At 40.1% G+C, this 22,175-nt stretch overlaps 1 protein-coding gene across 1 annotated transcript in view; it reads left to right on the top strand.

Moving 5' to 3' along the window:
* The first annotated feature begins 5,678 nt into the window (after positions 1-5,678).
* pclob (piccolo presynaptic cytomatrix protein b) overlaps positions 5,679-22,175 on the top strand; it is a 62,141-nt gene continuing 45,644 nt past the window's right edge. The window contains exons 1-10 of the mRNA XM_013910035.1: positions 5,679-5,775; positions 7,161-8,202; positions 13,082-13,933; positions 15,068-15,898; positions 16,056-16,961; positions 17,111-17,731; positions 17,900-18,871; positions 19,530-20,462; positions 20,773-21,615; positions 21,764-22,160. Coding sequence (XP_013765489.1) covers positions 7,390-8,202; positions 13,082-13,933; positions 15,068-15,898; positions 16,056-16,961; positions 17,111-17,731; positions 17,900-18,871; positions 19,530-20,462; positions 20,773-21,615; positions 21,764-22,160 — 7,168 coding nt within the window. The 5' untranslated portion in view covers positions 5,679-5,775; positions 7,161-7,389. The remainder of the gene's footprint in view (positions 5,776-7,160; positions 8,203-13,081; positions 13,934-15,067; positions 15,899-16,055; positions 16,962-17,110; positions 17,732-17,899; positions 18,872-19,529; positions 20,463-20,772; positions 21,616-21,763; positions 22,161-22,175) is intronic.

Raw genomic sequence — 22,175 nt, 5'->3', positions numbered from 1 at the left:
CAGGCACCAACACCATTATAGATTGGCCGTTTCAGGGCTTGTATGATTACATGCTACATAGACTGAGGTGCACAAAGGTTTATGCTGTCACATGGTTGAAATGCGGATTTCAGAGATTTGCCAAGTATGATATTGTAAGATCTGGAAACACAAAGTAAATGCACACACTCTCCATGCCTTTTATAATTAAAGCTTAATAATGTCAGCAAGATATGCCTGAGAAAGACAGCAAAATGTTTTACTTAAGGCTTTTGCCAATTCCATTAGCAATTCCATTAGCATTAAAGCTGATGTGAGTCTTTTCAGCCAAATTGGGTTTTCTAGACGTACAATTCATACTGCCTGGTCCTACATCTGCTAAACCTGTCATTGACTTTTTTCCTCTCGGCTGTAAGATATTCATTAAGGTAGTGCTTATTTCCTGTCAGACTAGAAAATAAAGACTCATTTTTATTCTCGTCCATCCTTTTCACCTATGCCAGTCTGACTCTATCAGCAGTGATTTTGTGCTCACTGATTTGGAGGATTTGGGGGCGTGAACTGGGTAATCCTCAAATTTCTCCCGTGACATGGCAGCAGAGGGAGGGGCTGGTGTGAAAAGCAAGATAAGAGTAGTAGGGGCAGTGATAAGCCCATACAGATGTCTTGTCGGTGCTGTCTCTTTAAGAGTATTTTTAGTACGGGAGATAGCAGTGGTCACTCATCAGGAAAAAGGACTGGGTGGCTTTAGAGGCTTGCTCAGTGTTCTAGCACAATGCTGAGTGAGGAAGGCACAAAGCACAAACCATTCTCCCAAGTGACACACATCAGACTGCCAGTGCTTGGTAACTCTACCTGTGTCTCATGTACATTCGAACACAATCAAGTTAATGGTCAGTCAGTTGCATTGTTTGGAACATATTTTATGTGTGACACAGTTTGTACTTGAGTCGAACTGTAAACAATGCATTCAACAGGAAAAACAACTCATGACAGAGTGTGCAATTTTTGTGTATTTTTCCTGTCCACTGTTGAGCCAGTCCCTTCAGGGATGTAAGGATCTATATTCTGGCAATTAATAACATGTTGCAATGAATAACAGCCTGCATTAGATCGAATTACACATAGAACTAGATTCCTGAAATACAGAACCTGTAAACACCTCCATCTGCTGTTAATATTATATTAGTGATTTTTGCTCTTTCCACATGTGTTTCGGTTCTGTACAGAGAGTATTATTGCAAGTCCATATTTTCCCCTCCCAGGGGCAGATATGTAAATTTAATGATGCTGGCAAAGTGTGTGTGATCAGGTTACTGTATAGATTACATTGTGACCCTGCCAGATACTCAGGCACAGAGACCTAGAGACCTACAGAGGACAGCAATACACCTCGATGCAGGTTACCACTCCACCTTGCTCCGGCTCTGCTCCCGAGAAAACCATGCCGGGAAAAAACTGCTTTGAATTCCTCAAGGGTCAACGTCAGAGGTGTGTGTTTTTGTAAACTTATTCCAACATTATCAAAAAAAGTGAATGTTTGGCTGTTGTTCTTGTTGCGGAAGTAGCAGTCTCATATGTGAGAATTGCAGCTAGGGGAGTTAGAAACTGCTAGGCAGCATAATGCTCCACAGTGTCTGCTTAATTAAAATGAGAGAGAGATAAGTACTGCCTCTCAAATCTGTTTGAGTTTGTTTGTGTACACAGCCTGATAGAGAAACAGTGAGAGAGAAATAGGGACGGGTGTGTGGGTGTTGGTATCAACTGTGGAGAGAAGAATACAAGTGTAGAATACAAGAGCGTTACTACATGAGAGAGAACTACAGATGTGTTTGGTCAACTCTTCTTAGTCACGCCATCATGTTTATTTTCTTATTTAAAATTCCTCTAAAAGACACATTTATGGTTTTTATTACTGGGCTAGTAACAGATAAGCAAAGTAGCAAGAAGCTCTTCTGTCCCCGTGCAAGCAGGTCTGAAGTTCAAACTGCCATATAAAACATATTTTATTCACAATACAAAATAGAAAACATATCAAATGTTTAAACTACGAAATCTTCATATTTCACAAAAAACTATCACCTCATTTTGAATGTGATGGCATTAACATGGGAAAACTAAAATCTGGAAAAGTAAGTGGTACCAAAAAAAAAAACAAAAACAAAAAAACACCTGGAGGAACATTTAGCAAAAAAACAAAACAAAACATCCCAAATAGGTTAATCGGCTACAGGTCAGTAACGTGGCTGGATATAAAAACCGCATAAGAGGTTTGTAAAAATGGACAAAAAGCTACATTGTGGAACAATTTCAGGATAATGTTCCTCAACATAAAATTGTCTTCTCATCATTTACAGTACATCATATCATCAAATGACAAATTGGAGAAATCGGTATTGAATGCCTGTGATCTTTGGCAGCGCTGCATTAAAACCAGGCATGATTCTGTCATGGAAACGGGCTTGGGCCTAAGAACACTTCTGTGTTTGTGAACACAGTTCACCATGGCATCCACAAACAAAGGTTAAAGCTCTATCATGCAAAGAAGAACCAATATGTGAACAAGATTCAGAAACACGGCTGTGTTTTCTGGTCAAAAGTTCATTTAAGATTGAAAACAGTGGAAAATGTTTCTTTGGTCAGACTAATTTTCATTTTGGAAAACATGGATGTTGCATCCTTTGCACTAAAGAGGAGAGGGACCATCTGACTTGTTATCAGTGCTCATTCAAAAGCCTGCGTCTCTGATGGTGTGGGAGTGACTTAATGCCTATTAAATCGGCAGCTTGCATAGCTGGAAAGGCAGCAGCAAAGCTGAAAGGTATATACAGGTTTTAAATCAACATGTGCTCCCATGCAGGCAGAATCTTTTTTCAGTGAAAGCCTTGTGTATTTCAACAAGACAATGGTAAACTGCTTACTGCCAACTATTGTAACAGTGTGGTTTGTGCTAGAAGAGTCTCGGTGCTGAACCAATCTGCCTACAGTCTAGACCGTTCACCTATTTGATTTTTTTTTTAAAAAGACCCAGGACTGTTGAGGACTAGGATTCTACATCAGACAAGAATGGGACAGTCCTGGAATTGGTCTCCTCAGTTCCCAGATGTTTCCCAGGATTGTTGTTAAGATAGATGTTGCAGTGGTAAACATGCATTTTCAACTTTTTTAAGCTGTGTTGTCATCAACATATCATCATTAAAGTCACCTTATTTTTTCTTGAAATGTTACATTTTCTCAGCTTAAACATTAGATATGCTTTCTACATTCTGCTGCGAAAAAAAACATAGGTTTATGAGATCTGCAAATCATTGCATTGTGTTTTGTATTTCAATTTTATGTCCCAACTTGTTAGTAATTGGGGTTGTACTTTCTATACATGTGAAGCCACTGAAAAGAAGTGAGCTTTCAAAGCTTCCCATCAGCAACTTGGTTTTTGTTTCGGTCCTGGATACACGTGACAGACTCTAATTCACTTTGAGGTCAGCTGGTAAACATGTGAGTGATGCAGTTAAAAATCTGCGATGTCTTAGTTGTGTGAGAGCAAAGTCTGGTCTGCCCTTATCAAAGAGTATGTGGGGAAAAAAAGGATGGTGACAGTGGAGATTTTGGTTATTGTATTTAAACTGACAAGTAGGGAGGGATCAAAAGAAAAGAACATGCTCGTCCCACATCTGGTGATTTCCTGCTGTCTTACATAATATTGACTGACAAACAAATCTGTTGTGAGGAAGAGTGTAAACTGTTTAATGATAAACACTAAATTATAGACAGCCTGTTTACTGTAATGTGCTTTAAATATCAAAGCTAATCATATTATTTATCTCGTAATCATTGTCAGAAGAAAATATGAAACCTAAAGCTCACGATACAACAATGACCTAAGACATTACCTAATGGCACATAAAGGTATTAGTGTGCATTAACATAATTTTAGCTCTACTCTTTTTCTGTTCTAAAACTTTACAAAAACAAAAAGAGGAAACAGAAGGAAGCGGCAGATTGTGAGGATGAGGTAGAGATAAGCAGTTTTGAGATTACTTAATGGATTTTCAGCCCAGGTAGGAGGACACGGAAAAGTTACAGCCTATATCCCCAGATGGAGATTGTGCTACATGTTTCCTGTGTGCGTATCTGTTTGTGTATGTGTACATGTCTGCAGTGAAGCCAGATTTGGCGCTTTCCAAAGAGAGATCATAGCGATTCTGCTGCTCACACATCACACATGACGTAACTCTTCCACACGCCCACACAACACTTGCTCTCTATCCTTCCCACAGAGCTTCCTCAGGCTTACCAGACACTGGGTAGGAAATTATTGACTGTACGACTGAGTAAACATGCATGCCATGGTGGAGCTATATTAGGGCTCAAAAATGATGAACTGTGGTGGTGAGTAATCGCTGAGGGTGAATTTCCTCTTTTATGGTAGCAGGATGCTACAGAAGTGATAAATAATAGAGCAAAAGTTTTGCTAAACTTTGTGATATATTCCATATCATCAGTTCACCAGGAAGAAAACTACATATTTGAATATTTTAGTAGTATACACATTTTTGCATTTACATGGTTATCTGTTTCGAATATAATTATAAATTCTGCAGAGCTGCCAAAAGCTGTGATCATGATGTGCAACCTCCTTGAACTGGAAAAGTTTTCCAAAGCAGGACCAGATATGATTGTCCAAATTGTCTCTTCTCCTCACATCTGCTCTTTCAGTTGTGACAGAGATAAGAAAGTTAGTGCAAGGGGAAAAAACGAGATTATGCAGTCAAAATCTTGACAGGTGTCCAGGTCTGAACCATGGAAGAACTGATATACAGTGGCAGTTGGTGTGAATTTCTTTTGTATGAGCTAAATAAAACAACAAGAGCTGCTTGTGCATAGAGTTGCTCATGCATTTTGCTTCACTAAGCATGTTTATTTGTTAATGAAACTAAATGAACTGATACTCTATAATGGAGGCTGTGTGGATTATATCTAGCTTATTATTACTGTGGAAGAGATCCGGAACCAAGGCTGGTTGGAACATTTACCTTAACTAAATTGACAGAGAGCACTATAAGAAGAAAACTTAGAGGCAGGTCAGATGAACTAATTTCTTCTAAGACAGAGCCTAAAGCTAAACTTTACAATATATAAGCCGGGGAAAGCGCTCTCATTCCGTCTTTCAGACAACAGAGGGTCATAGCTTGCTCACTTTCTTAATGGTGCTCGGGCATGCTCACACTGCAAATCCAAAAGAGGACCTAGCACATACATAAAGCAGATGAGGCATTATTTGCCTTTCTTGTGCTCAGTGTTGGTTTAAATCCACTGTGCTTTCAGGAACAAGAGAAATAAGTGAACGTGACAGGGGAGCGTCATTTGTCTAGAAAATGCAATTAATCGGGTATAACATTTAAAGTGATGTGAAATTATCCAGTGCTGCTCTTTTTTTATTATTATTATTATTATCCAGCTATACTGCAACTCACGATCACAGCAATGACATATCAAATCTGTCAGCGGCCACTGAGAAGACGTTCAGCATAAGGGTAAATTTTCAGGTCTGATCACACGTGACTCCAGGGGAAATAAATCGCTTGTCCCCTTTAATTTCAATTTCCGTGCGTGATATATATTGTGATCACCTGTCAGATGTGGCGCATGCGCGCAAAAGTGGGAGGCGGAGTGGATGCTGATCGCTCTCTATCCGCTGCCCTGTGCTCTCTATCCCCCGGCGATCAGACAGACACGGATAGGGGATATCTCAGGAAGGCTGGGCAGGATGGGGAGACAGATCAGCTGTTGATGAAGGTACTGTTTCTCTTCGGTTTCTCTTGAATTCTGCGCTTCAGTGTTTGACATTGTGACCGTGGAGGGTGAAGGATGCTTGGTTGCATGCAGGATGGGAGGAGGTGAGCGGGGGGCGCAGAGTGGATAACAGATGGTATTTCGGGAAATCACAGGGATGACAGAGCTGTTACTGGGTTTCGTCACAGTTTTACGCTGGTTTACAATAATCTAGAACAGTATACTACACATTAAGTATAAAAAATATTCGTTAAGATACCTGGTCAAGGACACAAGAAAAAGGTGAGAATGTGTTTTCCATTTTTTCGCTCACCCGTGGGCTTGGGCTGTTATCACCTCGTACCCTCTGCGGACTAAGATGTTGTCCGGTTTACAATGGTTGGTGGTTATGCATGATGCCTTTTCATATCGGTAAAGCGCCGTGGATACGTCAGATCCACCGCGTATGAGTGAACCTGAGCTGCAAGTGAGCATTGCGTAGTAAACGCCGAACGCAGCTGTAATTGCCTATTTAGAAAGATAATTGGTCATCACAGACTTGTATTGTCCTTGATGTTCCTTTTGTCCAAGAAACTATCAGTATTTACTTCCCATGCATTATTTGCTGGGCCGCTACCCGGATGTGCCTGCAGTTTCTCCAGTGAAAGCGCTAGATTTCCTGTGTTTACTCGTCTGGCTGCTGTAAAACACGTCTTGCGTGACATTTTTCACTCCGTGACAATCGGTGCCATTCGGATAATGAAAATCGAATTCTGTCACCGTGAAAAAAATGGTGTTCTGGACCCGCGAGTCCACCTTCAATAGTCATTTGAATAGGATTTGTAGTAGCCCGGTCAATTGAGAGCAACATCCCCCTCCTGTATTGCACATTAGGCTGTATCGTAGGCTTTAACTGGCTGACAAGGATCTCTCTGATTTGTATAGGCTGCAAGCAGCAGAGCGGTTCTGGTCCCGTCCATGGTACTGAAAGCAACAGTCGGTGTGGAGTAAATCAAAGAGAATGAATCTTTAATGGCTTTAATGACAAATAATAATAGTTCTAACCAGAATGGAAATAAATATAATTTATCAAACACTGGTGTGTCTAATACACAGATTCTTACAGAATATTTATATGAAAATTTCTCTATTGAAAACCATGCAGTTAATAGGTTCAGATAAGGATACACTTGTCTAAATCGAGTTAAGTACAAATTGTGTAATGCATTGATGGTCTTCAAAGTTGAGTTATTAGATTAAGCCAACTTTATGTTAATGTTGAGTGGATGGGTGAAACTACGTTATCCCTTCTTCTACATACTTGTGGTCCGCAAATGTTACTCTCTTTCATTATCCCTCCCTTGTTTCTGTCACCTCACACATCCTCTCTTTGTCTGTCATGTATGTAGGAAGTCTGACGTAGATGCTGAGCCAGAGGAGAGCCCAGGGAGCAGCAGCAGTAGCAGCAGCAGCAGCAGGAGTGGGGCTGTAGATGCCCTCTCCACCGGTCCAGCCCCCCCTCAGGCATCTGTGGGAGAGCCGGGTCAAAGTGGAGACAGTTCCTGCTCTGACTCTGACAGTCCTGTAGATTCCAGCTCCTGCAAGGAGGAAGAGGGGGAGGACGAGGAAGACCCAACAATGTTCTCCTCCAAATTCCTTAGTGGGGCAAACCCCCTCAATGCCGTGTCCTCTGCTGTAAATAAGTTTGGTTTGTTTGGAGATGATGGTGAGGGGGATAAAAAATCACCTCCCCAGCAGGGGCAAAAGCAATCTGGAGAACAGAAGCCGACAGCAGGCTCTGGAAAAGACCATCAACAGCAACCGCATCCCCATAAACCAGGCCAATCTCCCCCTATGCAAAAGACCCAACAACCTCCCAAGCAAGGTTCACCACAGCTACATGGAAATGGACAAACTGGCCCCTCAAACAAACCTGCTGGGCAACAAACAACTTCAAAGACAGGGGCTCAACCTGAAGTCCAGCCTAAAGGAGAACCCCCCAAAAACCAACCTATACAGCAAAGTTCTCCTAAACCTGGAGCTCAACAACAGACAAGGATGCAGCAACAAAACCCCACTAAGACTGGTGCACAAGGGTCAACAAAGGTTGGGTCTGAGGTTGGAAAACAACAGCAGGCATCACCAAAAATTGGGCAGCAACAGCATGACTCGTCTAAGGCAGGACCAGAGCAGAAAGGCATCAGGGCCACATCCCAACAGCAGTCCTCTGATAAGCAAGGGAGTAAGGGACCTGGTCCAACTGGCATGACACAAGCAGGGTCTTCATCACCTGGAACAGCCAAAGCAAGATCTCAGTCAACAGCAGTAGCAAAGCTTTGCCCAGTGTGTAAAACAACACAACTTACAAAAGAACCAGCTAACCATAAAACCTGTACACAGTGTAAAATGGATGTGTGCAGCTTGTGTGGCTTCAGCCCTCCAGACTCTAATGTAAGTAGTGGTTTAATTTAGTCTTTATGTGATCTATTTTATGCTTTCTCGTAACTTTGCTTCAATGCAAATGTTCTTTTATTTGATACTACAAATTTGAAGCAGTTTTCTTTGGTTGGATACTTTTGCTATACACTACACTTACAGAATTAATACATATGTAATTAAAAATATTAATGCAGTGTAGTTTTAATTGATATCATGAGACAATGAGGGCAAATGGCCAGGAGTTGAATGGTTATTCATTTGCATCTATCAATGCATCTTAAAAGTTCAGAATATCATAAAAAATGCATTTTGTCATTTAATTAAAAAAGGTAATATTTAATGCACATTTAAATATTTCAAGCCTTTTTGTTTTCATTTTGACAATCACAGCTCATAGCTCACAAAAATACAAAAATCAGTGTCTCACATTATTCAAATATTTCAGTTTGAGATTAAAACTTCTACTCAAACAGTATAAATACCGTGTATGCCTCAGTCTAATTCAGTGCACGCAACCTCAGTCATGGGGAAGACTGCTGACTTGACTGCTGTTCAGGTGGTGATCTTCGACACCCTCTACAAGGAGAGTAAGCCACAGAAGATCATTGCTGAAACGGCTGCCTGTTTGCAGAGTGCTGTATCATAGAATATTCATGGAAATTTGACGGGAAGGAAAAAGTGTGGTAGGAAGAGGTGCACAAGCAACATGTATAAGTGCAGCCTTGAGAGGACTGTTAAGACCAATCGATTGAAGAACTCTGAAGAGCTTTGCATAGAATGAAGTAACATGTTAGTACAATACTGTGAACAAATCTTGAGCCACCCCTCATTTCTTTATATTTTGCTATGAAAATGTGAGATATGTTCAGCTGTTTACTGAAGCTGGTGCAAAACTACATGGAAATGCAATGTAGAATGCAAAAATCGTGTTTGTATAATTCTGACAAGCATGGAAGTCGGTCTTTGGTATGACCACCTTTATTCACCAACACAGCTTGAAATCTATTAGGCAGGTTTTCTTGTAATTTCTTTAAGTAGTCTTCAGCAATAGTTTTCCAGTCTTTCTGAAGGACGTTCAGCCTCTTCTTTGGATATTGGTTGCCTTTTATTCCATTTTATCCCAAGATGATCACACACTGTTTCAGTAATGTTAAATGCTAGATTCTCAAGTGACCAATCTATGACTAACAGTCTTCCACTGTGTTTTTCTATCCAGGTATGCTTTAGGCAGTATATTTGATATCATTTTCATGCTGAAAATGAAGCTGTTGCCAATCAGCCATTTTCGAGTTGGTATTGCTTGGTGGAAAATCTGATGGTAGATTTCTATGTGCCAGAGGCTGAAATGCAGCCCCAAAACATGACAGAGTGTCCAGCGTGTTCTACAGATACCTGTAGACACAGTACTCACTGTTGTACTTCTCTTCTGACATCCTTTGTATGTACTGATGATGATTTGAACTAAAATTTGGTTTTGCCACTGATTTTCTGGAGTAGTTTGGCATACTTCCCTGTTTTCCTTCCTTAAGATTAACTCATTTACAGCTACCCTTCTACTGAGACCATTTCAAGATTCACTGAATAGTACATGGATCAACTTAAGGACCAGTGTTGGGTGTTTTCTTGATTTTTTTCCTATTTCTCAAGAACATGACTGTCAGATACTACTCATATCTTATTGATGGAGCTTGGAAAGAAAAGCGTCTCGACATGTTAAGAAATGGAGAGTTTTCAGCTAGTAGCTCTTTGGGAATCTATATCTATAACAATTTATAACTATAGCAATTTATAACTATAGCTAGTTATAAATAAAGTATCTAAAACTTGTATTAACTATTTTATGCCTTTGAAACTGTGTTATTTTTGGACTTTTCATTGATTTAATTTCAGAAGAAATTATATAATTTTGCGATGTGCTGCTGGTAACAAACGTGCCTAAATATATAATTTAAAATTGGTTCTTGGCTAACTTGTCTGTTATGTGTATGTATATGACACTAGTTCATTCATTGAGTTAGGTGCCTTTTTATGCTTGATTGAGTCATAGGCCAGTGTTAAGTGGCTTAACAAACAAGCAAAAGCATTCCATTCATAATTGCTAGGTACAAGGACTGTATTGAAAATGGGAAAATTTAGTCAATATCTAATATCCAAAGAAAATCCTTGAAAGACCTTCACAAAGCTTGAGGAACTCTTGCTCTACTACTTTAAAATTACAAGAAGGAAATAAAATAAAGAGAAATGAGGGCTCGCTCTAGAGTTTTGCACAGCACTTAACTTCAAGAACCACTACACACAAACAGCTTCAGGAAAGGGTCTACAACTATCTAATTTCTATTATCAATCATACCAAACAATCAATACTCAGAGACAATGTCAGAATCGTCTTATCTTGGCTAAGGAGAAAGATATTTCCATTTTCAGCAGGATTTAGCTCATGCACACAGTGCCAAAACTACTAACAAATAATTCGCTGACTATCTTGTCACTGTCCTTGATTGGTCAGCCACCTCACCTGACCTGAACCTCATTAAAAATCTGTAGGGTATTGTCAAGAGGAAGATGAGAAACACCTGACCTGAGAATGTATACAAGATGAAGGTTGCTGTTAAAGCAACTTGATCTTCAAGAACACCTTAGCAAGCTGGTCTGCTGTATGTCACAACACAGCATATTAACAATAATAATAATAATAATAATAATAATAATAATAATACATTTTATTTGAGGGCGCCTTTCAAAAACCCAAGATCACCTTACAAAAGAACAAAATTAATAAAAGAAGTAATAGTCATAAAATAAGTTAAAATTGCAAAGCAGAACTTGACAACAGATAAAATCAGCACTAAAGCGAATAAGCCAGTTTGAACAGATGTGTTTTGAGCTGTGACTTAAATGTGGGAAGAGAGTTTATATTTCTTATGGTTGGAGGAAGAGAGTTCCAGAGTCGAGGAGCAGAGCGACTGAAGGCTCTGTTCCCCATAGTGGTAAGACGTGCGGACGGAACAGTAAGATGAATAGCAGATGAGGATCGGAGAGGGCGGGAAACAGTGGTGATATGGAGCAGGTCACACAAATAGGAAGGAGCAGATTTATGGATACATTTGAACGTGAGAAGTAAGATTTTAAAGTTTATCCTGACTTCTATGGGCAACCAGTGAAGCTGCTGAAGAACTGGCCTAATATGAGCTCTTGAAGGAGTACGCGTTATGACCCGAGCTGTGGAATTTTGAAGAAGTTGGAGTTTATGAAGGGACCTTTTAGGGAGACCAAATAAGAGGGAATTGCAGTAATCAATGCGGGACGTAATAAGACTATGGACAAGGATGGCAGCAGCATGGGGAGTAAGGAAGGGGCGTAAGTGGAAATATGCAGACCAGGTTATGTAATTAATGTGGGACTGGAATGAAAGAGTATTATCAAGTATGACACCCAAACTCTTAACCTGAGGGGAGGAAAGGGTGGGAGAACTTTCAATGTCAATGGAAAAACTGTGGCATTTGGATAAGATAGAGGCTGTACCAACAAGTAAAACGTCTGTTTTATTACTGTTTAGTTTAAGAAAATTGGAGGAGAACCAGGATCTAATCTCGATAAGACAGTTTGAGAGGGAGGTAGGTGGGAGGGATGAATTGGGTTTAGAAGAAATATAGAGCTGGGTGTCATCGGCATAACAGTGAAAATTTATATGATATTTTCGGAATATATGACCAAGAGGGAGCATGTAAATAATGAATAAAAGAGGCCCTAATACTGAACCCTGGGGCACACCATCAGAAACAGGATGGAGACTTGAAGAATGGAATTTAAATTGGATAAACTGAGTGCTGTCTGAGAGATAGGAGGTGAACCAGGCAAGGGCCGTATGACTAATGCCAATGGATGCTAGCCGGTTCAGGAGGATATTGTGAGAAATGGTATCAAACGCCGCACTAAGATCAAGAAGGATGAGGATGGGTGAACAAAGACATAAGAGAATTACAAAAGTCAGCAGAATACATATGGGAGGGTAATATGTCTGGAGGTTTTGTAATTTTACTGAACATTGAAAAGAGAGACCTTGAGCTACCTTCATTAGAACTGATTAAACCAGAGTAGTATGTGGATTTGGCTGAAGCAGTGCAGTCCTTATAGAACAAAACATAAACATTATACATTTCTTTATGTAGTCCATTTTGATCCAATAGTATGTTTTCAAGGAGCTCCAATCAAGTATTGAGTGTATAAATGAACATATTTTTCAGAGGTTTGATATTTTGTGTTGTAAATCCTTTTTTGATTGATATTCTTATAATCTGAGATAGAGATTTCTGATTTTCCTGAGATATAAGCTATAATCAAAATTGCTATCTTTTATCTAACAATTAAAGCAACAAAGACTTGAAATATTTCACTTAATGTGTTTTAGCACATTAGCACATACTTTGAACAAAGTATATTGTTCAAGTACTTTGCAATGTCTTTTCACATTCACACACAAGGGGTTTTACAATTTTGGGTTCAATGTCTTACCAAAGGACACGGAACCCTTACCGTGCTAGTAGTGGGCAAGCTACTTGGTGACCCCAAAGTTCTTACAAGATGAAATATTGTACTATTGCAAGTATTGTACATTTTATGTCATGTATTTGAAAACTGCTGTTAGATTGTGTTTAATTAGTATTGAATTAACACGGGTTTAGCACTGGTAGAGCTAAATCAATCTGGTACCATTATTGAATCACTAGTTTTTACATTTTTTTTATTTTCAAAAGTTTCAAAACTCAGTTGTGATGTCCCTTGAATAATTTGGGGAAATGTACTTTTTTTCTTCTTTCACCTTATTACATTATGTGCATCTATCTGCACATATCTTTTAATAAATTTATTTGTCTTTGTTTTTTTTGTACAGGCACACGAGTGGCTTTGTCTTACTTGCCAAATACAGAGAGCTCAAGGATCTTCTGAACTGCCAGGACCTCCCATGAAAAACCCCACACCTAACAAAATGTCTGGTCCCCAAAAACAGACACCATCAGCTGCTGAGCCTGTCAAAAAGGAAATATCAGCACCAGGTTCACCGCAGAAAATCCAGTCTAAATCAACAAAAGTGCCAGAAAAGGCAGAAGCTGCTAAAGGACCGGAGGCTCAAAAAAAAGGCAGTCCAGCACCTGTTCAGAAAATGACACCTGAGGCCCAGAGAGCATCAGGATCTCCTAAGCCACACCAAACTAATCAGACTGAACGCAAGCAAAGCAGTGCCACCTCAGCACCCCAGCAGCAGTCAGGAGGTTTATTTGGCTTTGGAGGTACTAAAACTGAAACTGCAAAGACAGAAGATTCAGTGACTGGAAAGATGTTTGGCTTTGGTTCGTCTATTTTTAGTTCTGCATCTAATTTGATAGCTTCTGCTGTTCAAGATGAGGCTAAAACAACTCCACCGGTTTCTCCTAAAATGCAATCTTCCAAGGAGACCAAACCGCCTTCTATCCAAAAGTCAGAACAAGACAAGAAACAAGAACAACCTCAACAAGCAAAGGTTCATCCAGCTGGACAGGCAAAAGCAGAAAAATCCCTGCCAGTCACTCCAAAGACAGCAGCAACTTCCCACACTGCTCTGACTACAAGCCAATCCACTTGTCCTCTCTGTAAAATAGTGCTTAACATGGGCTCGAAGGATCCTCCCAACTACAACACATGCACTGAATGCAAAACTGTTGTCTGCAATCAATGTGGTTTTAACCCCATGCCAAACGTTAATGAGGTAAGAGGTGCAGTTTACTGAAGTAACTTAGGAAAATTAAAATAAAATGTATATCTTTTTAATTTTGGAGTTTTAAAGGGTCAGTACATTTGTTTGCTGTAATATTTTACAGATTTCTCAGAAGTGTCTTTTACTTGGACTTCTGAGGCATGCTTAAGAATTAAGCTTGTTGAAGCTGTTAAGATCCTTTTTTATGTTATTTCATAGATTGGAGAGCTATTATCAAAGAACCATTACATGTTAGATGATATACAAAATTTTGTTACATTTGAGCGTTTTTCACAAAGTTTTATGAACACAGAAGTTACCCGAGAAAGCTATTTTGTTTTTGTTTGTTTTTGTTTTCATGTGCAGTCCTGTTGAACGTCTGATACTTTGACTAAGAGTCACACTGAGAATGCTATTTGTCAGATCCTTTAATCATGCTGAGCAGGGGAAGGCTCACACTCCTGCAAACAGCTGTCTTTTCCATTAGACCTAGATCTCTTTTCAAGTAAAAGGGAGTGGCATTTTATTTCTTTCAATAATGTTACCACTCTTATATGGTTATATAACAGAAACAAGAAATAAAAATGCTCAGTAATGCTTGAACAGTGTTGTTGCTTTTTCACATTCATACTGTGCAAGTTCCTGTTCTTGGATTTTGGACAAAGACATTTACTTTTAAAGGTGTTTTCAAAATACATCACTGCTCAAAGTAAAGCCTTTGAGGGTAAATGACAAAGTACCTACTGTGTTGTGATACTGCCTTAAACTAAAATAATACTATCATTATTGCTCTCAGTTTTTTAATTTGTAAGTTAAACAAATAGTTATTGGCGATTAATCCTTCTTTAAGCTTTTGTTTTGCTGCACTATTTTTAGTTGGAAAACCAAATTTATTTGGATGCAGTTAAAATACATTACATTGTCTCATGTAAATATTTGGTGCTACAAATAGCACCATAAAGTACTATCCCAATCTTAAGCTGATTTTTGGACCACCACAGTTCTTGCTTACTGTAGTTATAACATTTTTTGTGCATTTGTATTTCTATGGTTCTTTTCTCTTTTTGTGGGTTTTTTTTCCATAAGACTGTTTTTGTGTTTTTAGGATTAATACATTTATAATGTATTTTATGCTGTTCTTTTAAGGGGAAGGAGTGGCTATGTCTAAACTGCCAGGTGAAACGGGCTGCTGGAGGAATTGAACCTCAAATTGATACATCTTTGGGAAAATCTTTCAAAAAGACTACTCCCACACAGCCTACACCACAGAAGACTAATGCACCAGGCTCTCCCCAGAGAAAAGTACCAACATCAGCACCACAGCCAGCAAAGACTAAAGAACCAGACAGTCAAAAGGCAGTCAGCCCAGCTCCTGGTCAGACAGCATCTCAGGAGAACAAGAAGACACAACCGCAGCAGACGAATCAAACTGTAGGAAAGCAGGAAAGCACCACTAAAGCTGCACAGCAAGAGTCCGGAGGCCTCTTTGGTTTTGGTGGTGCTAAAACTCAGCCTGATGCTACAAAGCCTGCAGATTCAGTGACAGGGAAAATGTTTGGTTTTGGTTCCTCCATTTTCAACTCTGCATCTACTTTGATTACCACAGCTGTTCAAGATGAACCTAAAAGTACACCACCTGTTTCTCCCAAGATGTCTGCTGCAAAGGATTCTAAACCCCCCACTTCGAAATCTCCTCTTCCAGTCAAGAAGCTGGAAGAGGCCAAAAAAACAGAGGAACTACAGAAAGCCAAGGGCTCACCACCAGTACAGCCAAAAGCAGACAAGCCATCATCAGAGCAACCAAAGAAAGCATCAGCTCCACCAGTTGTTTCCAAGGCAGGCCAGTCTACCTGCTCTCTCTGTAAACTGGAACTTAATGTGGGCTCTAAAGATCCTCCCAACTATAATACTTGTACTGAGTGCAAAAACACTGTCTGCAACCAGTGTGGATTTAATCCTATGCCAAATGTTAAGGAGGTAAGTTAAGAAGAATTGTGTCGAATATAACAATTTATTTGAACAATAACTGTGACATTATGTCTTTTTTATTGTTGTCACTTTAAAATGTCTTAACATTAAAATGTATTCCGCAGCATGACTGATTGAATTTTTAAATATTGTTGCTCCATTGTAGGTGAAGGAGTGGCTATGTCTCAACTGTCAGATGCAGAGAGCACTGGGAGCATCAGAACCTCCAGGAACTCCCATGATGAAAATACAGGCTTCACCGAGTAAAGTCACTGCACAAGACAGTGCCCTAAAGAAGGAAACTCCCCCAGTGGATAAACTTCAAAAGAAAGAGAATGTGACATCTGCTGAATCTAAATTAAAGGAGCCCTCTCCATCAAGCTCACCTCAGCGGAAAGTGCAAAAGCCAGGAGAACAGCTGGCAAAGACTGAATATGTGAAAGGATCTGAAAGTCATAGGCAGGCCAGTCCAGCTTCTGGTCAGAAAAATGCACAGCAAAGCTTGAAGACAGGTCCTCAGAAGCCAACAGATCAGATAAATCAACCAGGATCTAAAAGGGGTAGTACAGCATCGACACAAGGGGAATCTGGATCGTTCTTTGGCTTTGGCAGTTCTACAACTCAACCTGATTCTGCAAAGACCCCTGAATCACTAGGTGGAAAAATGTTTGGCTTTGGTACCTCCATCTTCAGTTCTGCATCGACTTTAATAAACTCAGCTGTCCAAGATGAATCCAAAAAGACACCACCAGTGTCTCCTAAGATGTCTTCTGCACATGACTCCAAGTCTCCCACTGTCAAGAAACTGGTACAGGAGAAAACATCAGAGCAACCACAAAAAGACAAAGGTTCACCATCAGTACAGACAAAAGCAGGCAAACCTCCTGAAGAGGCATCCAAGACAGCACCTGCATTGCCTGTCGTTTCTAAGACAGGCCAGTCAACTTGTCCTATCTGTAAACTGGAACTCAATATGGGTTCTAAAGACCCTCCCAACTACAACACCTGTACTGAGTGCAAAAACACTGTCTGCAACCAATGTGGATTTGATCCTATGCCAAATGTTAAGGAGGTAAGAAAATACTTGAACAATCACCTATACATATTACATATATAAATGTTTGTCAATGAACTTATTACAGTCTTTTAATAGTAAAATATTCTATTGCATTAAAACTACCCTGACTATATTTTAATTAATTTTTCCTTGCTTTAATATAGGGGAAGGTGTGGTTATGCCTCAACTGTCAGATGAAAAAACCAGCAGAGCAACCAGAAAAGCCACCACAGAGCCAAAAGACAGGACCTCAAAAACCACCTGAACAGAGAAATCCAACTGAAATCAAAAAGAGTAGTATTACATCCACTACACAAGAGGAGTCTGGAGCTGTCTTTGGATTTGGCCGTTCCACACCTCCCTCAGATTCTACAAAGCCTGGTGAATCACGGGGTGGAAAAATGTTTGGCTTTGGTACCTCCATCTTCAGTTCGGCTTCGACTTTAATAAACTCAGCTGTCCAAGATGAATCCAAAAAGACACCACCAGTTTCTCCTAAGCTTCCTGTCTCAAAGGCGAGTGAATCACCATTTGTTCAGAAGCAGGAGCAGGAGAAGAAGGCTGTGCAAGTTCAAGAAGCCAAGACCTCTCCCCTGATACAAGCCAAAGTAGAGAAAGAGCCAGCTTCACCAGCTCTTCCAAAGGCAGGCCAATCTACCTGTCCACTCTGTAAGATGAAACTCAACTTTGGCTCAAAGGAACCGCCAAACTACAGCAAATGCACTGAATGCAAGAACACTGTGTGTAACCAGTGTGGATTCAATCCAATGCCAAATGTGTCAGAGGTAGGAGAAGCAATAATTACTCATTTTACTTTAATAAAACTTCAATAAAATGCACGGCATAAATTACATATATAGACCTGTAATTGAATTGTTATTACAACATTAATTTAGATGTTAATATTATTTTAAATGTTTCATATTTTAATAAAATATACTTTGTTTTTGCAGGTAAAGGAATGGTTATGTCTGAACTGTCAGATGCAGAGAGCTCTTAGTGCAGCTGAACCCACAGGGCCTCCTGTGAAACACCTCCATGGAGATAAAAAAATTTCTCCATCTGCTGTACATCAGAAAGCAATAGTTACTGATCAAGTGGAAACTAAAAAGGAAATAAAATCAGATGCAGCTCCTAAGATGGAGACTCCAGGGGCTTACATACTTCAAAAGAAGGACACAGCCACACTAGGCTCTCCTCAGAAGACACGGTCCACAGCAGTAGCACCTTCATCTAAGGAGGCTAAAGGACCCAAAAGTGAAGGACATCCTAGCCCAACTCCTGGTGAGAAAAAGCCTCTTGATATTTCAGTTGCATCAGGCCCTGAGAAACCAACTGACCAGGGAAGTCAACCGGGATTAAAACAGAGTAAGGTCACCACAGTCACACAAGAGGAGTCTGGAAACCCACTAGGTTTGGGTGGTAAAATCTTAACTGATACTTCAAAAACAACAGAATCCATCAGTGGAAAGATGTTTGGCTTTGGATCTTCCATTTTCAGCTCAGCATCCACTTTGATATCATCTGCAGTTCAAGACGAATCACGGACCACACCACCAAGCTCTCGAAAAATGTCTGCGCCAGCACAAGTCTCGCCGAAGATGTCTGCTGCAACCAAGAGTTCTCCAAAAAGTACACCAACAGTTTCTCCCAAGATGTCACCGGCAAGGGAGCCTAAAACTCTTCCTCAGAAGCCAGAACAAAAGAAGAAACCAGAAGAATCCCACCAAAGCAAAGATGATAAAGCTCTACCACAAGTAGCAAAAGTGTCTCATATGGCTCCTAATGCAGGCCAGACAACCTGTCCACTGTGTAAGGCTGAGCTTAACATAGGCTCCAAGGACCCACCTAACTATAACACCTGCACTGAGTGCAAGAACATTGTCTGCAACCAATGTGGATTTAATCCCATGCCAGTAGGAGAGGTAAGTACATGAATACAAGATTTAAAAAATATTGTCTGTTTTCCACATTGCCTGTAGTGTCAAAACAATCAAATACCACCATGCTGGCAGCAGTTATAGTCTCAGGCATGTTTTTGTGGTCATCTGTGTCCATGTCTGTGCATCTCAGACTTGAAAACATCTCAAACGCACCATGTGATTTAAAAAAATTTTTTTTTAGCCAAACACTGTAGTGTACTCAGAATTTAGTTATCAAAAGTCAATGCCACTGTGAGCTGAAAATATGCCTTTTGTCATAATTAATAAATCAGATGATAATTCTTATAACATTTAATATAAATGGCTAATAGGATTAAAAGATATAGTGATGATGTCTTATAAAGAGAAGTTAAAACATTTTTCAAGCCATTATCCAATGCTCTATCTCAGGAGCAGAGGTAATATAATAATCCTATTTCACTTTGGGCCAGATACTGTGTAGGTGACTTTAATCTTTGGTACCGGCCTTTTGAATTCAATCATTAAAAGTTGCTTTTTAAAGTAATTTATTTGTAGATGTGGTATTAAACTATATTTAAGTAGAGATTTGATGAATTTGTTTTGATGCATAATGTATACATTTGATGATATAATCTGTAGTTATAAAGCATCACTTAACCAAGTGTCTATTATATTTTAGGTAAAAGAGTGGCTGTGTCTTAATTGTCAGATGAAAAGAGCAGTAGGAGCTTCTGAGCTTACTGGACCTCCATCACTAAAGTCACAAATGTCACCCAATAAAGTTTCTTTACCTGCTACAGTCCAGTCCAAGGAATCTTCCAAACTGACTACTCCTCAAACAAAGGACAGTCCAGACACAGCTGTACAAAAGCAAACCTCAGAAGCAGTCTCCCCACAAAGAAAACAATCAACAGCATCTGTGAAACAGGCTAGCCCAGCACCTGAACGTAAAACATCGGAAGAAAAAGCGAAAACAGCTCCTGAAAAAGTCCCAGATCAGGCAACCCAACCTGGTCGTAAGCAAACTAATGCCACAGCAGCAACACAGCAAGAGTCAGGAGGCTTCTTTGGCTTTGCTGGTCCTAAGCCTCAACCTGAAGCTGCAAAGTCTGCAGAGTCAGTGAGTGGAAAAATGTTAGGCTTTAGTTCTTCAATCTTCAGTTCTGCATCTACTTTGATAACCTCAGCAGTTCGGGACCAGCCAAAAACGACTCCACCAGTTTCACCTAAGATGTCTCCTGCAAGGGAAACCAAATCTTCCACTGTAAAGAAACCAGAACAGGAGACGAAATCTGAGCAGATAAAGGGTCCACCATCAATCCAGTCAAAAGCAGAAGAGATGAAGCCCCCTGCTTCCCAGAAGCTGGAGCAGCAGAAGTTAACTGAGCCATCCCTGCAGACCAAAACACCAGCATCAAGACGGGTGCCATTAGAATCTCCAAAGGCAGCAGCTTCCCAAGCAGCTGTCAAACCAGATCAGTCTACCTGCCCACTCTGTAAGGTCAAACTTAACACTGGTTCCAAGGATCTGCCCAACTACAATACTTGTACTGAATGCAAAAACACTGTGTGCAACCAGTGTGGATTTAACCCTATGCCAGATGGAACTGGGGTAAGACTAAGAAGAAAACAAAACATGTTATTATTGACACTTTGTATTTAACTAATATCAGTAGACTTATACTTTTGAAATGTCTCTTGTTGACCTAGATTTCAGGATTTCAAGGAATATTCATCCAGGATTTAGGAATATTAAATAATGAAAAAATACTACGTATTACTAGATGTATTACAGCATTGGAAAAGTAAACTAAAATAAAAATAACTAGTTTAATAAACAATCAGTATTTGTAAATAGATCACCTAACAGTATGTGTGTGTGTGTGTATATAACTTTTCATTTTATTTAATTTTTCTTTCAGGCAAAGGAGTGGTTATGTCTTACCTGCCAGATGCAGCGGGCTCTAGGAGTAACAGAGCCTCCATCAGTAATTTCAGTGAATGCTCAGACACCTGCAAAACCCCAAAAGAAAGATGTCACCAGCCCAGCTGAACCTGAAAAGAAGGTGTATTCAGCACAGCAGTCACCTCAGAGGAAACTATCTGTAACGGCACAGCCTGCTACATCTGAGACTAATGTCAAGCCAGAGGTTCACAAACAGGCCACCCCGGTTTCTTCTCAGAAAATACAACAGAAGCCCCAGAAAACATCAACTCCTAACAAATCACCAGACCAAATCAGGCAGCCTGAACGTAAGCTGAGTACTGCCACTCCACCACCACGAAAAGAATCGGGAGGCTTCCTTGGATTTGGCAGTGGTAAATCTCAACCTGATGCTGAAAAGCAGGCAGAGTCTGTGACAGGGAAAATGTTTGGCTTTGGTTCTTCTATTTTCAGTTCTGCATCCACTTTGATTACCTCAGCTGTTCAGGACCAGCCTAAGACTCCACCAGTTTCTCCCAAGTTATCCCCTGCAAAAGAGATCAAATCCCCTGCTACCCAGGAGAAAACCAAGGCTGAACAACCCCAGCTGATCCAGACACCACCATTAGTCTCAGCCAAAGTTGACAAGGCTCCATCAGAACCTCCAAAAACAGGTGAAGCCTCCCAAACCACCGTCAAACAAGGCCCGTCCACCTGTCCACTTTGTAAGGCTGGGCTCAACATAGGGTCTAAGGATCTGCCTAACTACAATGTCTGTACTGAATGCAAGAAAACTGTCTGTAACCAGTGTGGATTTAACCCAACACCAAATGAAACGGAGGTAAATAAACCAAAAATGTAGTTATTAAAATGTATGTTATGTATAATATATACGTTATGTTTTCTTAACTGTGGCGATTTATGCTTTTATTTTAAAAATTTAGTTGTTAAAGACACACTTACTCAAAATAATATGCTTTTCCTTGTAGATGAAGGAGTGGTTGTGTCTGACTTGCCAGATGCAACGAGCCCTCACAGCAGCTGAATCAGTACAGCCTCCACCGATGAAACCTCAGGCATCACCCAGCAAAGTATCCGCACCTGCCGCTGAGCAAAAAGATGTCTCTGAGACTAAAACGAAAGATATTATTCCCACACAGAAAACAGACGTATTAGAGAAAAAGCAGAAAGAAAGTCCAAAACCAGAGGCACCAGCAGAGAAAATGGATGTCGTACATCGAACTCCAGATATTGTTCCACCTGCAAAAGACACCCAAGCTACTGTTTCAGCTGAAGCAAAAGAGGAGAAAGTTAGTTCACTGCCTGCCAAGGATGTTCAAGCCATCACTGCACCTCCAAGCGAAGAAAGACAACTGCCTTCCCAAGGTGCACCTGTTACCA

This window comes from Pundamilia nyererei, unplaced genomic scaffold, assembly GCF_000239375.1.
Source record: "Pundamilia nyererei isolate P.nyererei 1_Seehausen unplaced genomic scaffold, PunNye1.0 scaffold00035, whole genome shotgun sequence".
NCBI lineage: Eukaryota > Metazoa > Chordata > Actinopteri > Cichliformes > Cichlidae > Pundamilia > Pundamilia nyererei.
Note: the sequence above shows the minus strand (reverse complement) of the source record. Positions and strands in the feature narration are given on the sequence as shown.